The following is a 14,661-nucleotide window of genomic DNA, read 5'->3' as shown; positions in this document are numbered from 1 at the left end:
ACTCATGCCTGCTGCCAAGCTGAGGGTTTAAAAGCACAGGAGCTGCCAGCATACACAGTTTGTCCCTCAGGGTTCCCATGAAACACTCATTTGAGTGACACAGGGAATGGGATTGAAGTCTCCAGGCTGCTGTGAAGGTATCTTGGGGGTTCCTGGGGGTTGGTGCCACCTGGGGCTCCAGGATTCTGCAGGATACAGATGAATGTGCTGATGGAGAGGGGCTGTGTGCCCAGGAGCCTGTGGGTGTCTGGGGTAACCCTTCCCGATCTGACCATATTCCCGAGTAACTGTGGAAATGGAAACAAAGTGGGAAGGATGCTAGGAAGAGTTGGAGTTTAAACCCCATTTCTGCAAGGCTCAAAGACAGCTGATCAGAAGAAACCTGTTTATTGTGAGGCTTAGGAAAACAATTTCTATGCAAATTGCTTTTTTTGGCAAGTAATGGGGTCGATACAGAACTTGGAATTACAGTTTTAAGAATACAAACACATAGTATCTTCTTCAACAAACACAAAACAAACTTCTCCAGGGAACATTAAATGAACAAATGCTTCCTTAAACAAATGGGAAACAAACAAGGGCTGGGGGGGGACGAAACAAAACAGCAACCCAACTCAGAAGCCAAAACCCCACTGAAGAAGCAGCAGTCACATCTTGAACTTTACACTCAGGCTGTACTTTCGCTTTGCTTTTCCTGTTCAATAGCTGGCAGGAAAACAGAGGAAACAAAAACACCATCAATAAACATTACTGTTTATAGACTTTGCTTTCCTATGGAGACAGGCTGGGAGAGTTGGGGGTGTTCATCCTGGAAAAGAGAAGGCTCAAGGGAGACCTCAGAACCCCTCCAGTGCTTAAAGGGGCTCCAGGAGAGCTGGAGAGGGACTTTGGACAAGGGATGGAGTGGCAAGACAAGGGGGAATGGCTTCACACTGGCAGAGGCAGAGTTAGATGGGATATTAGGGAGAAATTGTTCCCTGTGAGGGTGGTGAGGCCCTGGCACAGGTTGCCCAGAAAAGCTGTGGCTGCCCCTGGATCCCTGGAAGTGTCCAAGGCCAAACTGGACAGGGTTGGAGCAACCTGGGATAGTGGAAGGTGTCCCTGCCCATGGCAGGGGGGTTGGAACTGGATGATCTTTAAGGTTCCCTCTAACCCAAATCATTCTGTAACTCTGTGATAGTGGTTCTACAAGGTACAGATTCCTACAGTCTTTTTTAAAGCCAAGGAATGGTTAAATCCCCACTTGCTTTTTTTGGTCACCCTGGAAATGCCAACTCCTTCCCATGTCTGCCTAGCTAGGAGGGGGCAGTTCCTGATGTGCAAACCTCCTTTTGTATTTATAGCTTTAGCACTGGTAAGGATAATGAAACAGGGGGAAAAAACAGGTATCATGCCAAGGGACAGTGCATCTCCATGGCTATCAGCACAGATATCCAGAGGGGTTAGCAATGCTCTTCTGAAGGAAGCTGCCCACAAAATCTGGTCCAAAATGCTCTTTCACACCTGAAGTAGAAGTGAATCCCAGCCTCATCTGGCTGCCTGTGCACAGTGCCTGTAGGGGAGAAGACCCTGCACGAGTAAAGCTCAGGGGTGCTTTGCTAAAGATTTCCTATTAGGTGAGGATGATAATGGGGTTTTCTTCCAGACTTATTCCCAGAGAAGGTGCCTGGAGGTCTCCTGGCCAGGGCTGGCAGCAGGTACCAGTGGGAGGCAGCAGCTCATCTGCCTGCTAACACATTAAATCCAGAGCCCAGGCACGCTCTGGGGAGGCTGCCAGGGATGGGCAAGGGTCCCCCTGTGCCTCCAGAGAGGCTGGTAACATGGTAATTACAAACAGATTGATCCTGTTACCAGCACCCAGCGGGGACACTGGTCTTGCTTTTAGCAGAAGCAAGAGCAATCCCATCAGAAAGGGTTTTTCAAACAAAATGCACCATTGGTTATAATTACTGGCATCCTTGGAAGCCCAGCATAGGCTACAAGTCTTAGTATTATCCCCACTTAAAATCAGGGATGAGTTTGAGCCTGTAATCCCATGATTAGTATTCATTTTGCATATGAACTGCAACACAGATTGTGTCCTTGCTACTCACAGTTCAAATAGCCTCAGAAGCACTTACTCTCTTTAGTGGGCAAGGGATTTTTCTCTCTGGTTTCTGTCTTCTTCAGCTTGGTCTTGTCAAACGTTTCAATTTCTGCAAAATCTGGTTTGTCGGACATGATGGGTCCTGACAAAGAAAGGGAAAACACACCCATGGCTTCATTAGCTAGTGCTGTGATATCAGCCATCTGCAAAGCATTTTCTCCTCGAAAGAAAAAAATGTGAAAAGACCATGGAAATGTTTATTCAAAAAAACCCCACAAATCTAACACCTCGATCTGGGACCTTTCCCCCAAGGCTTGGCTCTTTCAGAGCAAAAGAGGAAAGGCATAAATATAATTTTCTCTAGATTTCTCATATGAAATTACTAAAAATCCTATTTTGCACATGGCAACAAGAATATTCAGTGTTGAAGAGACAATGCATTAATTGCCAGTAATCCACGGTGCCTCCTGACGCAAACCTCTATTTTAAGAAACGCTGCTAACCAGAAAATCTACAGTAAACCCCAAATCCAACAGGAACAAAGAGCTTCAGTTATGATTTTCTTTTAATTAATAGGATTTGTCTTAAATTCTGAGCCCCCTGTCCTGAGCACATCCACCCCCTGAGCTGCTGTGGACACTTCAGCGTAACAATAGAGGACCGGTTCCCTCAGCCCTTTGTTTGCTCTCGCTTCATATCCCACTCACAGCTCAATGGGTTTGATTATACCCTGTTATAATAAAGAGAAATCCACAAAGCACACCAGCATTCAACCCTTCACCTGTCAAAACTTCCCTAATCCAATTCATTTTTTAATAAGAAATTCAAGTTAAAATCCAGCCTGGGCGTTATTCCCCTCATTTCAGTAGAGTTTCCCGTCAAGGCGAGGCTTGGCCCGGAGATGGCTGGTATAATTATATTTTTTTCCTTCCTGCAGAAAATCGGATTTCATTGCTATCTGCACTGAGACAACAGAAGTAAATATTCACAAGGAAAAAAAAAAAAACCAAAAATGAAAAAAAAAAAAAGAAAAGCTACTAAAACCACATGGCATTACCGTCTGGCTGCTCTCTCCTCAGCTGCTTGGTGGCCGTCTGAGGCAGTGTGAGTTGAAAAAGGTCAGGGTAATCCCTCCTCTCCTCTCCCCTCCTCCCCCCTCCCGAGCCCATTGCTATTAATATTGATTAGTTTAGTGCTGGGATTGCTCAGCGTTTAGGGAAAGGACAGATTGCTCCTGCAGAAAGTGCACGAGGGAGGGAAATGGGAAAACTGGCATGGAAAACTGCCAAAATACATCTTGATCTTTCTTTTTTTTTTTTATTTTTCTCCTCGTTTGCCGTGGCAATCATGTTGAAGTTTTGCTTCCTGTCCTTTCCCAACGCTGAGGTTTGGAGCAAAGGTGAGCCTGGGGGCTGCTGCTGCTGCCAGCTTAGTTTTTGGGGAGATTTTAGGTGCATTCAGCAACATGCCTGGGGTTCATCCCTACCTGCCCAAGCTCACAGGAGCTTGGGGCTGGGGAGGGCTCTAAGCAGAGCCGTGGTACCATTGCCAGGATCAAGGGCCAGATCTGAGATTAGCACAGCCTGAGCACCACACCAGGAATGTGTCCTGAAAGGATGGACAATGGATCTTCCATTCACTTCTGTTTTGTAGCAATCCACCCACTTTTTGGTGCCTCTCTCAGCCTGTGGCTCTGCACACCAGACCAGGCAGCTGCCCACAGCCAACCTTCTTGCCTTCACTGTGCAAAAAGCCATGTGTGACCATTCCCTGTTCTCCACCTGTGCCAATGGCATGGATCACACATGGATTGCTTCCAGGGAACCTCTTGAGCTGCAGCAAAGGGAGAATTGTGTAGGTGCCAAGTGATGTGATTAAGAAAATTCCTTTAAAATGGCTGTTAGCCCTTGTCTGTGTCTGCAAGCCATGCTGGGTATTAGATGTGGGCACGGCCTGTAGCCACTGCCCAGCGCTGCTGCTCTCGAGGGCTGGGACATCCCTGGGGCTGTGACATCCCTGAGACTGGGACATTCCTGGGGCTGGGACATCCCTGGGGCTCTGATGTGGCTCCAGCTACCCAGCACAAAACCACTTGGGGAATCACTTTCCAAGGGAAAGGAAGGGAAGGGCTGTGTGCAGCCTCCTAGATCCTGGTGTGGGGTTTCCTCTCGGGTACCTTTGGATGTCTCCATCTGAATTACCTGTCTAGACTCCATGATAAGCCAAAAGGGAGGCAAGTAAGTTGGGATAAAATTAATTGAGCCCTAGGAGTACCTGGTTCCCTCTAGTGACTGTAAGGCAGCCTGGACAATGGGCTCAGGGGGACAGAGATGTCTGTGGATCTTCCTGTTGGCATAACAGGCTCAGGTAGAGTGGGTTTGAGTCTGATATATGTGCATGGAAAAAATAGTTTTAATGTGTTTAAGTGTGTCTTAAGGATCTCTTCTTTGTTTAAATTCAAATAATGAACAGGTCTGTGGTTGGGCTAGATGGTCTTCGAGGTCTTTCCCAACTCAAATGACTTCTGCAGACTGGCTTGGTTACCAGCCAGTTACTGCATCTGCACTGACTGTCCCCACAAAATCACTGTGTGTGTGCACCATATTTAATGTCAGGGCTCCGTTCCTTTGCTTCCATCCCATATATGCAACCAGTTGTCACAAACTGAAAGCTGTGTTCTTGACTGAAAGACTCTGGGAACAAGCAGGAAGGTGGATACTGGGTGAATATTGGTGGAAGCTGTAGCTGAGATTTGGCACTGAACAGTCTTGGTGTCTGTATAAAGAGAAAGCATTAACCTCTTGTTAGGCTGGGCATGAGATTTGAAAGATCAGAAAAGACTTTAAAACATAATATGAGTGATTCATCAATCAAGGCAGTTCAAGAGTTTCAGTGTTTTTAATGTTTGTCCATTTTTACAAATAACAAATATAATTCTGATTATGAAGAGAGACCACAAGGGCAAAACCTCTTAAACTTTTAGACTGACACGAGTTCTCGGAGTTGCAGGAAGCAAACAAAATGTTACAGCAAAGCAGAAGAATCTCACTTCTGGCTTTCTGTGTCCTGTCATGGGCTCAGCCCCAGGATCCACAGCAGAGCTCAGGCTCTTCTAAACGTGTTAGGACAGGGTGAGCACGCTTGTTTTCACCACCACCACTTTAATTGCCCAATTTATTGGAAGAGCTAGTATTAAAAACAGTTTGGGATACATTGTTTGGGGTTTTAGGCTGAAGATGACCAGGTTCTTAATTGATATTGGGTTGGGTTTGTGAGGAAGGTGCAACAGTGTTAAGCCAAACAACATAATGATGAGAAATTACATGTTCTCACTCTGTTGAAATCAGGAGATACTCATCTCTGCAACAAACGTCTTGACCACTGCAGAAAGTGCCTGTCAAGTTTCTGTAGCTTTTAAGTTCGGTCCTGTGGTCAAACACAGCTCATGTGGGATTCAAACCTCATGTTTATATACTCTGTGCAGCACAGGCAGCTGGATGCAGTTTACATATGGAAAGTTTGGAATTTGGCCTGAGGGCACTGCACACTGCATTGAGGCTGATCACAGGAGAGCTAAAGATGGGTAGGTAATATAGTACTCAGATGCCTTTTCCTTTCACTGGGAATGGAAATGTTTTGCTATGTGAGCAGCAAAGCAGTTATTTGTCAGGTTTTTAATGGCAGGATTTTGGAGTCACCACTGTCAGTAGGGGGAACATGGCATTTCCCTGGCCTTGGGATGACTGTGGTTGCAATAAATCTCAATTTCTTTGAGGAGCACGGAGGCAGTAGAATGATCCAGCACACATAAATGTGAAAAACCAGGAAGCCAGTGGAGCATGCAAACTATGAGATCTTTACACATGTTCTACACATAAAGCATGTAAAGCTACACTGGTGTGGCTGTGCCTGAAAAGCTGCCTCATACAATGGAAATTGCATTTTTTTTCAATCTGCTGCCAAAAGATGAAGGGCTGAGTCAAACTGACACCTCTGATACCAGTGAGTCACCTGCCATTGACAGCATCAAACCATGCCTGGCAGCACAAGGCACTGAGTGTCTGTCAGACACCCACAGAGAAACCGGGGAAAACAAACACTTGCTACCAGGATTTGGTAATAGGTGAGAGGAAACGTTTAAAAGGAGCTCGAGTGCAAAGTCTGAGGAGTGAGGCTGGGACTTTTGGAACCTGCTGCCACTTGGCCTTTTCCCTTGACTGCTGTCCTTTGGAAGCAGTGTGCCCAGTCCACGTGGGGCTGGGGCTGCAGGGACATCAATGTATATATTATATACATGAGGGCTGTAGCCTTTCACGGGCTGGGGGACGCTGTGCTCATGTTTGGCACAAGAGGTGCTCTGGAAATGCCAAGTTTCATGGAGACGAGATGGGCAAGTGCCAGAAAGAGGGGGTTTCTTTCTCCTTGGTGCAACAGTGGGAATCAGATCGTATCCATTTCCACGGGGAGCTGAGGAGGGACAAAGCACCCCAACGAGCAGCCGGCGGGAGGAACAGACGCTCGAGCAGATCAGTGTCTGTAGCTGAGCCAATAAGCTGACACAACTGATTTTATAATCACATCAGTGCTGTCTCGAAATAACACACCCACTCCAATGTAACAGTGATTTCATTTCCAAAATGTTGTGGTATTTTTGGTGCTAAAGGTAGGGGATTAATTTTTCAAGGTCAAAAGCCGGGCTGGAATCTGCACGTGGCCGAATTCCTCCAGGTCCCTGTGAGCACTGAGCACCTCCCGGGCAGGTAGCAGGATTGCGTGTGCTATAAGCTGTCCTTAGAAGGTTTCCCGTCCTCAGGGGAACAGGAAAAAAAAAAAAAGACTACAGCTCCACTGAAAGGGTTTTCTTAGTTCTCTTTGTGCCTTTTGTTCCGTCTTGCTGCCAAAAAAAATATCCATGTTTGGGAACGGAGACAGGTTCCCAGGCTAAGAGACAATGAATCCTGGGGGTGTAAGGAAGGCACTGATCCCTCTTTGGCAGACTTTCTGCTCTAAGGCTGCACTGTTAGTGAGTAAATACTCGATACTTGTCTTACACTGTATGTTTTATCATTACCTAAGGTGTTTCATTTTCCTTATCAAGACCACTGTACCTTCAGGGTAGGTACATAGAGAAGATGAGGGGGGAGGAGAGGCAGTTGTAGATAGTCCTTCTCCTTGGGCTATTTTTTCTAACCCTGTGTTTTCTGAATAGCTCAGGATATCAAACAGTCTATACTGGGAGTCCCATTGCAGCAAAGAGCAAGAAGAGAAAACATAAGCTAGTGGGAGTAGAAATTTCCTCTCTCCCTTTTTTTTTGATATAAAACTTGGTATGGGAGTGAATTTTTAAAAGTTTAACCAGATGGAGGTTCTTGCAACAGAGCTTTCTTGAGAACTGACCCAAAAGTGTGTCTTCCAGCATAAACTACTTTGCTCTAGCCTGGCCTTTTCTAGCAAAATGTGGTGACCCATGTGTGCATTGTTAAAGGAAAAAAAGAATTAATACAAAATGTCCGTGCACATGGTTCTCTCCCAAAGACAGGGTGGGGAAAGAAGCATGTGATATCTTAGTCACATGAGTTAATGCTATCAAGCACATGACAGTTTGTGATGAATGCTGGTCTAGAAACACAAGTTTAGCATGACTTTGAGTCTTTACTAACAGTCATTTTTTTCTCCCTGTCTCTGGACAGAGGCATCTCTTGCAAGCAGCAGCTTTTAGGGAAGTAGTAAGACAGGGAAGTCTAGGATGTGCTCAAACACATGATAGCTCTTCTCAGTGTAGCTGGCTGCTCTGAATGGAACAATCCACTCTTGGAATTCTCACTCTCTTTGCTTTAGACAGGAGGAACATCACCCTTCCTTATGAAGTTCAAATTGTGCAGCAAATAGACAACCAACATAATCCAAGAGAAGATAATCAAAGATAATACAATCCAGAGATCTACTAACTTTATATTACCTTCAGATTTTCCTTTTGTCCAGAGGAAGAAGGACAATCAGTGGGTCTGTCGTTACAATCTGTGTTGTGCTGGGGTAGGTATGGTGGTGTGGTGTTGACTCCTGGGACACAGGGCTGTGGGTGTAGTTTTGATGGGTGTCTGACCAGCACTTCTCTTTGTGTCGCCAAATCATTCAATTTTCAACAGCCTGGGACCTCCTGGTAGCTTAAGTGGTTTTATGTTTTGGGGAGAAGAAGATAAACTCTGAAGTTTTCCAGCTGCTTAAGGGAATGAGGCTGCTGAAGCAGAGGAACAGACTAAGCAGCCAAGTATCTTTTCTAGCTGATTACTGTGAGCAATTCACATTCATACTTGCATTTCTACATTGTCTTTTCCAAAAATCATTTTCCAGTTTTATAAGCTTGTTAAGCAAACACACGGGTATTCCATACGGTGTACAGGGTCAACAATTATGTAAGAAAGTGGTAATCAGCAAGTTCCACATCTGTTAACTTCTGCCTGCTCAAATGGAAGCTGCAAGTATGTTGTGTTAAATGCTGTTTATCTTTCTTTAAATGTAAAAAAAAAAAAAAAAGATGAGACTATTTTCCTCTCCTGGCATCTGAAGTGAAAATCTTTCTCTTCAAAACTTGACTGTTTTCAATTACTGGTTTTATGGCTTTTTTTTCCCTAGCAAATACATATAAAGTGCTGAAATCAGTCAGATTAAAGCCATGTCTTCATGACAGAGTTAACCTGAGCTCTGTCAAAGTGACTCCTCTGGTGTTAGTGTACCTTGAGTGTGAGTGGCCACACCATGAAATAACATGGGAGCAGCAGAGGAGTGATTGTGTTGGCAGCAGACAAATTGTGCTAACGTGAACTGTGGCCTCTCCTCAACTCGAGGTAAAAGCACCACAGCAGCCAGAGTACAGATCCATGGGAGTGCAAAGAATGGGAATTCCAAAGGGATGGGGACATTCAAGCTTTAATTCAAGTTAACTTTTAAGTGGGGACTATCTTTAGGGCATGAGCTTGTACATCCAGAGCCCGGGCTGGTGAACGCAGAGAAAAGCAAATAGGAATTAAAAAAATACAAGTGTGCAATATTGCAATTTTCGCTTGCCTGGTGCAGACACTGAGTGATTTTTCCCTTTGGATGAATAAAAGCTTGCATAAAATTCAAATAACTCAGCTGTCTACAGATGGGGGGGGAAGTGTGGGAAGGGGAACAGACGGAAGGAAATGGAACTGAGAAGACTGAATTAACCTTTCGATGTCTTGAATTTCAAGAAGGGAAGAATTATCTCCTGTTAAGTCTGTAACCGTGCAATTAAAATATGAACAAGCCTTAAAAGCCACATTTGACCCATATTCCCAGATTTCTACTTTAAAGACAGATCTCCCAAAAGCAAGATTCAGATCCAAAAAGTATTCAAAGGCAGGGAAAAAAAAATCTCATGCTGTAAATGTTTATTTTAATCACAGAACTCTAGTAGAAAAATGAGTAAAAATGTCTGACATTTACGCAGAACATGTGCCTTTGATATAGAATTCAGTTTTTAAAAATCCTTACATATGTGTGTCTAGTAATGGCTGACAGTCTTTGAAACGATGAATGGTTTTCTCTGGGCTGGAGTTTCTGTTTCTATAAAATAGATTTTTTTCACCTGTCTACTTGAGTGTTGAGAAGCCTCATTTGTTAATTTAAAAATGGACTTTGATTCTTAGGTGCCCTTTTGGACACTGTGAGTCAGAAGAACTGGATACTTGCTGATTCCAGAGCCTCCACGGGGAGTTATGGATGTCCAACAAGGCCAAGTGTCATGTGCTGGGCATCCTGAAACAAAATGTTGGTTAGAAAATTTTGTAATACTGGAAAAGAGGAACAAAGTAAAGCTCAGTTTGGAGACATGTCTCTGTTTCTGGATGAAATATGCAGGAAAGGAAAGCACTTTGCAGCTGGAAAGTGTTAGTTTGCTAATTCTTTGGTGTTGAAAGGATTCATGTTTGTCAGTATTTTTTGCAAGAGAAAATAGGATCTATTTAAGAGAAACAGTATGCACTTCCAAGTTCAGAAGAGTGTATCAAATAATTTATATGTGAACAATTAAACCCAAAAGCAAATACTTTACTGACATACAGATAGTTTCCCCCCCCGCCAAGTAAAAAGTGTTTGGCACATAATGCACAGGTATTGCAGCAAACAGTGTCTTGTTTTGCTACACATCAGATTCCTGTTTGCTCCTAGTAAGATAATAACCCAGTATGAAGGTAAGGAATTGCATGGCAGGCTATCACCCTCCCAAGGATTGGATTGGATTGCAAAGCTGATTTAAGTTTTGGAGTATTTTAGCTCAGTTTGTACTAAGCCTTGTACAACACTGAGCACAGTTGGGATAGGGATATTTTTCTTTAATTTGCTTCAATTTGTCATGAGGAGTAAGGCAGGGCTGTTGCTGGAACTAGACTTAATTGGAAGCTAAAGTCTTCAGAGAATCTTTATTCTGAAGTCATACTTCTGAAGACATCGGGGATACATGGAGGAAATACGGCTCTGGTTCTGTGACATATACTGGTAATAATGATTTGTGCTCATGAATGGCTTTTCCTGAAAAAAAGGGAATTACACTAGTAATCGTTTCAGATCTACTAAGTTACTTTGAGCATTTAGCAGGACAATCTCTGCAAAACGTTTATGCTGAGCAACTTAGCTGGACTTGTAAGAAAACACAATGAGCTGCAGAAAACACACCCTTTGTGGTGTGGCTCTGGACACGGATTTATCAGGGAGACAGGGATGCCACGGCACTCTGGCTCTTTAGTTCTTGGCAGATGTATCTGCCAAGCTCCTGGAGCTGTGCAGCAGCTGGGGAACGGGTCCTTCTGCTCAGGAGCAGCCTCACACTGGGGCCTTGTCCCTGTACAAGGCAGTGCACTGTCGTATGTCCTGACATGTGGGTGACAGTGCCACCCTGCAGCCGTGCACCTGCACAAGCCCTGCTCATGCTGGGCCCGCTCTGGACATGCCTGTGAGTTTGGGAGAGGGTAAATGAACCTGCGTGAGCTCCACAGTGTGCACAGCACCAAAGAGGGAGAATTACAAAATGCTGCCATCAAATTGAAGCTGGGCCTGAGGCAGTGGGAAACAGATGGAGACAGCTCATGGACATTCTCCATTGTAATGTTTAGCAGTGATCTGAGAGGCAGGGGCCTTCAACAGCTGTATTTTGGGAGTGTAACCATGCAGCCACTCATTAAGTTGTTGCCTCCCTTCCCTCTGTATTTACTATCTTAGAAGAAGGGGCCAAAGCACCAGAGAGAGACCAGGATGGTAAAAGGCACAAGACTTACAAAGAGCCATCTACAGCTTCCCTTAAATGGAAGAGGAGGTGCTGATCTGCTTTCTCTGGTGACCAGTCATAGAAGTTCAGGAAAGTTGTGTCAAGGAAAGTTCAGGTTAGATATCAGGAAAAAGTGATTCACTGTGGGGGTGGTTGGTCACTGAAACAGGTTCATCAAGGAAGTGGTCACAGAAGCAAGTCAGAGTTCAAAGAGTATCTGGACAATGCTCTTAGTCACACGGTTTAGTTTTAGCTAGCCCTGCAAGGAGCATGGAATTGGACTCCATTATCCTTATGGGTCCCTTCCAACTTGAGATATTCTATGACTCTGTAACTCTCAGGTTGTACTCAACCTTTCAGAGACAGACAGAGAACACAAAGTGAGCAGAAAAGCCTAAAATGGCAGCCTGGGACTGCATATGTCTGCCCCCTGCGAGGAGTGTTGGAAGCCTTTGAAAGGAAGGGGGATAAGCTGGCATGAAATGGCGAACTCAGAGCCAGTTCAGGGGAGGGAAGACACTGTCTGGGACTCAAAACCAGCAGACAGGTGCTGTGCAGCTCCTGCCTACCTGCCTGCCTCTGCTGTCTGTCTCCTTTCACCACGTGTGCTTTCTGTGTCAGGTTTCTTGCAGTTTTGTTCCTGTCAACTGGCCAACGTCTCTGCTGAAGAGCCAGCTGGAGTCCGCTCTCCCCCATGTTTCATCAACAAAATTGCCAGCTTGTTCTGATTCAGTATCTTTATTGTTGTTGATGAGGCTAAATGAATCAGAAAGAACACAGCGATGTATACAAAATACAAATTCAGAAACCTCATCCTGATGCGAGGAGATTTTATTAGCAGTTCAAGTGGAGAAATCTGCTGTGGAAGGAGAGGAGACAGCACACACAGACCTCCTGAGAGGCTACTTCCCTCGACCCTACACATTTTATTGCTTTTGCGTGCTACTTCCTAATGACACCAAATCTTTCCAGCAGGAAAATAGAGTTTTAGATCTGATTAAACCCTGGCTAATTTACTGTGGGATTGTGACTCTCCCTTCTTTGGATTCTAAATGTAAAACCTCTTAATGACTCCTATAAATGTATCTCTAGATAAAATTCAGAATCCATGTTGGAAAACCTGAAACAAAACCCTCCCAGCTATTGAAAACACAGAGGTTTCAATTAGTCCCACCCTAGTCGTATCATTTTTTTCCCCCTTTCATATATTCTTTGTCAGTTTTTCATGGGGGAAAAAAAAAGCTTTTCCTGAGAGGATTTTTACTAACTAAATCCAAGTTTCCTTAAATGCCTTATTAAACCCACCACCTATGGCTGCTGGCACTGCATGACAGAAAAAGCTGTTGTAGTTTCAGCGTGGCATGTGGGAACCACAGACTGCCAGGCACGGGTTTTAACACTTCGGGTGTAAGCTTGCATCTCCTCACTAACTTATGCTAACTTACTTTAAGGGTGCTAAATTTTCTGCTTCAAAATGCATTAGCTCTTTGTCAAAGGGCAGTTCATTACTTCTGGCGTGCTTACACTCGGGGAATGTTTGGGAGTGATGGCTCTTGATGCTTTAATTCAGAAAATTTACAGGAAATATTTTAATATGGTTGTGAGAAAGGGAAAACTAGAATCACAGAATCAGTTAGGTTGGAAAAGACCTCCGAGATCATCGAGTCCAGCCTGTGACCAAACAACGCCGTGCCAACTAGACCGTGGCACCAAGTGCCACGTCCAATCTTTGCTTAAACAGCTCCAGGGATGGTGAACACCACCTCCATGGGCAGCCTGTTCCAATATCTAATTGCCCTTTCTGTGAAGAAATTCTTCCTAATGTCCAACCAAAGCTAGCGGGGTATGAGCCTCCACAGTGACACTACTGGCCATGGTCCCTCTCTGCACACCTCAGGACAAAAGTACATGGACTTAAGCTGTGCCAGGAGAGGCTTAGGTTGGACATTAGGAGGAATTTCTTCACAGAAAGGGTGATCAGATGCTGGAACAGGCTGCCCAGGGAGGTGTTTAAGGAAAGACTGGACATGGTGCTCAGTGCCATGGTCTGGCTGACATGGTGGTGTTGGGTCACAGGTTGGGCTTGATGATCATCCTGACCTGGATCAGGAATAGTGTGTCCAGCAGGACCAGGGAAGTGATTCTTCCTCTGGACTCAGCACTGGTGAGGCCACCCCTGGAGTGCTGTGTCCAGTTCTGGGCCCTCAGTTCAGGAAGGACATGGAGGGGCTGGAGCAGGTCCAGAGAAGAGCAACAAGGCTGGGGAAGGGACTGGAGCACAAGTGCTGTGAGGAGAGGCTGAGGGAGCTGGGGGGGCTCAGCCTGGAGAAGAGGAGGCTCAGAGGAGACCTCCTCACTCTCTACAACTCCCTGACAGGACGGTGCCACCAGCTGCGGGTCGGGCTCTTCTCCCAGCAGTAGGACAAGAGGGCACAGCCTTGAGCTGCACCAGGGGAGGTTTAGATCCGACATGAGGAAAAAGCTCTTTACAGAGAGAGTGATCAGACATTGGAATGGGTTGCCCAGGGAGGTGGTGGAGTCACCGTCCCTGGAGGTGTTTAAGAAGACACCGGTTGCGGCACTTCGTGCCATGGTCTAGTAGACAAGGTGATGTTGGGTCACGGGCTGATGATCTCAGAGATCTTTTCCAGCCTGGGTGATTCTGTGATCTCAGGACGTGTTTTCCAGGCTAACTGACCCTGAGCCCGCACGGGCTGAGTCACTGTGCGGGTGCCCGAGTCCCTGTGTGGGGTGAGGACGAGACAAAAACGCCAATTTCGGGCCGCCCGTTCCCGCTCCCCCGCGGGCGCCGCCTCAGGGCGCGGGCCCGCCCGCCCTCAGCGCCCGCCCCGCCCGCGGCACGTACCCCGGGAGGGGGCGGGGCGAGCGGAGGGGTGGCGCGCTCGTGCACCTGTCAGTCAGCGCGTCACTTCCGGCCGTGGCCGCCGCGCTGCCGTCGGGGACCCCCGCTCGCGGGTCGGAGCTCGGAGCCGCTCTGAGCGCACGGACGGCGCCCGGGCCGGCAGCGCGGCGGCCGCGCGGCGACAGCGGCGGGGGGGGCGGCGGCCGCCGAGAAGGGGGAGCCGGGACGGGCACGAGGAGGGGCTGCGAGCGGAGCGGAGCGGGCAGGGCAGAGGCCCCGCGCCCGGCCCCGGGGTAGGAAGGGGCGGAGGGAGCTGCCGGCGGGTGCCGCGGACGGCGGGGAGGGCGAGTCACCCGGCAACGTGAGGGCGCGCGGCGCATGCGCGGGGCGGGCGGGGGTGCCCGCGCTCGGCGGGTTCGGTGGTCACCT

General features: G+C 46.7%; 2 protein-coding genes across 2 annotated transcripts in view; one reads left to right on the top strand and one right to left on the bottom strand.

Moving 5' to 3' along the window:
• Positions 1 to 371: 371 nt before the first annotated feature.
• On the bottom strand, positions 372 to 3,212 carry LOC103755134 (thymosin beta-12). Its single transcript, XM_008921047.2, has 3 exons — positions 3,144 to 3,212; positions 2,121 to 2,228; positions 372 to 705 (listed from the first exon to the last, which is right to left on the bottom strand). The coding sequence occupies exons 2-3, from the start codon at positions 2,218 to 2,220 to the stop codon at positions 668 to 670; spliced, it is 138 nt and encodes a 45-aa protein (XP_008919295.1). The 5' UTR covers positions 2,221 to 2,228; positions 3,144 to 3,212; the 3' UTR covers positions 372 to 667.
• An 11,295-nt stretch (positions 3,213 to 14,507) lies between these two features.
• FAM13B (family with sequence similarity 13 member B) overlaps positions 14,508 to 14,661 on the top strand; it is a 44,894-nt gene continuing 44,740 nt past the window's right edge. The window contains exon 1 of the mRNA XM_018081041.2: positions 14,508 to 14,525. The gene's annotated coding sequence lies outside the window, so the exon portion shown is untranslated. The remainder of the gene's footprint in view (positions 14,526 to 14,661) is intronic.

This window comes from Manacus vitellinus, unplaced genomic scaffold (assembly GCF_001715985.3).
Source record: "Manacus vitellinus isolate BGI_N305 unplaced genomic scaffold, ASM171598v3 scaffold_51_pilon, whole genome shotgun sequence".
In the NCBI taxonomy this organism is placed as follows: domain Eukaryota; kingdom Metazoa; phylum Chordata; class Aves; order Passeriformes; family Pipridae; genus Manacus; species Manacus vitellinus.
The sequence above is the reverse complement of the archived record's forward strand: the minus strand, read 5'-3'. Positions and strand labels throughout refer to the sequence as shown.

Coding starts and splice junctions, on each gene's coding strand:
- LOC103755134 (XM_008921047.2), bottom strand. CDS start 2,220: ATGTCCGACAAACCAGATTTTGCAGAAATTGAAACGTTTGACAAGACC. Junction 706..2,120: donor TCCCTTGCCCACTAAAGAGA/GTAAGTGCTTCT, acceptor TTTTCCTGCCAG/CTATTGAACAGGAAAAGCAA.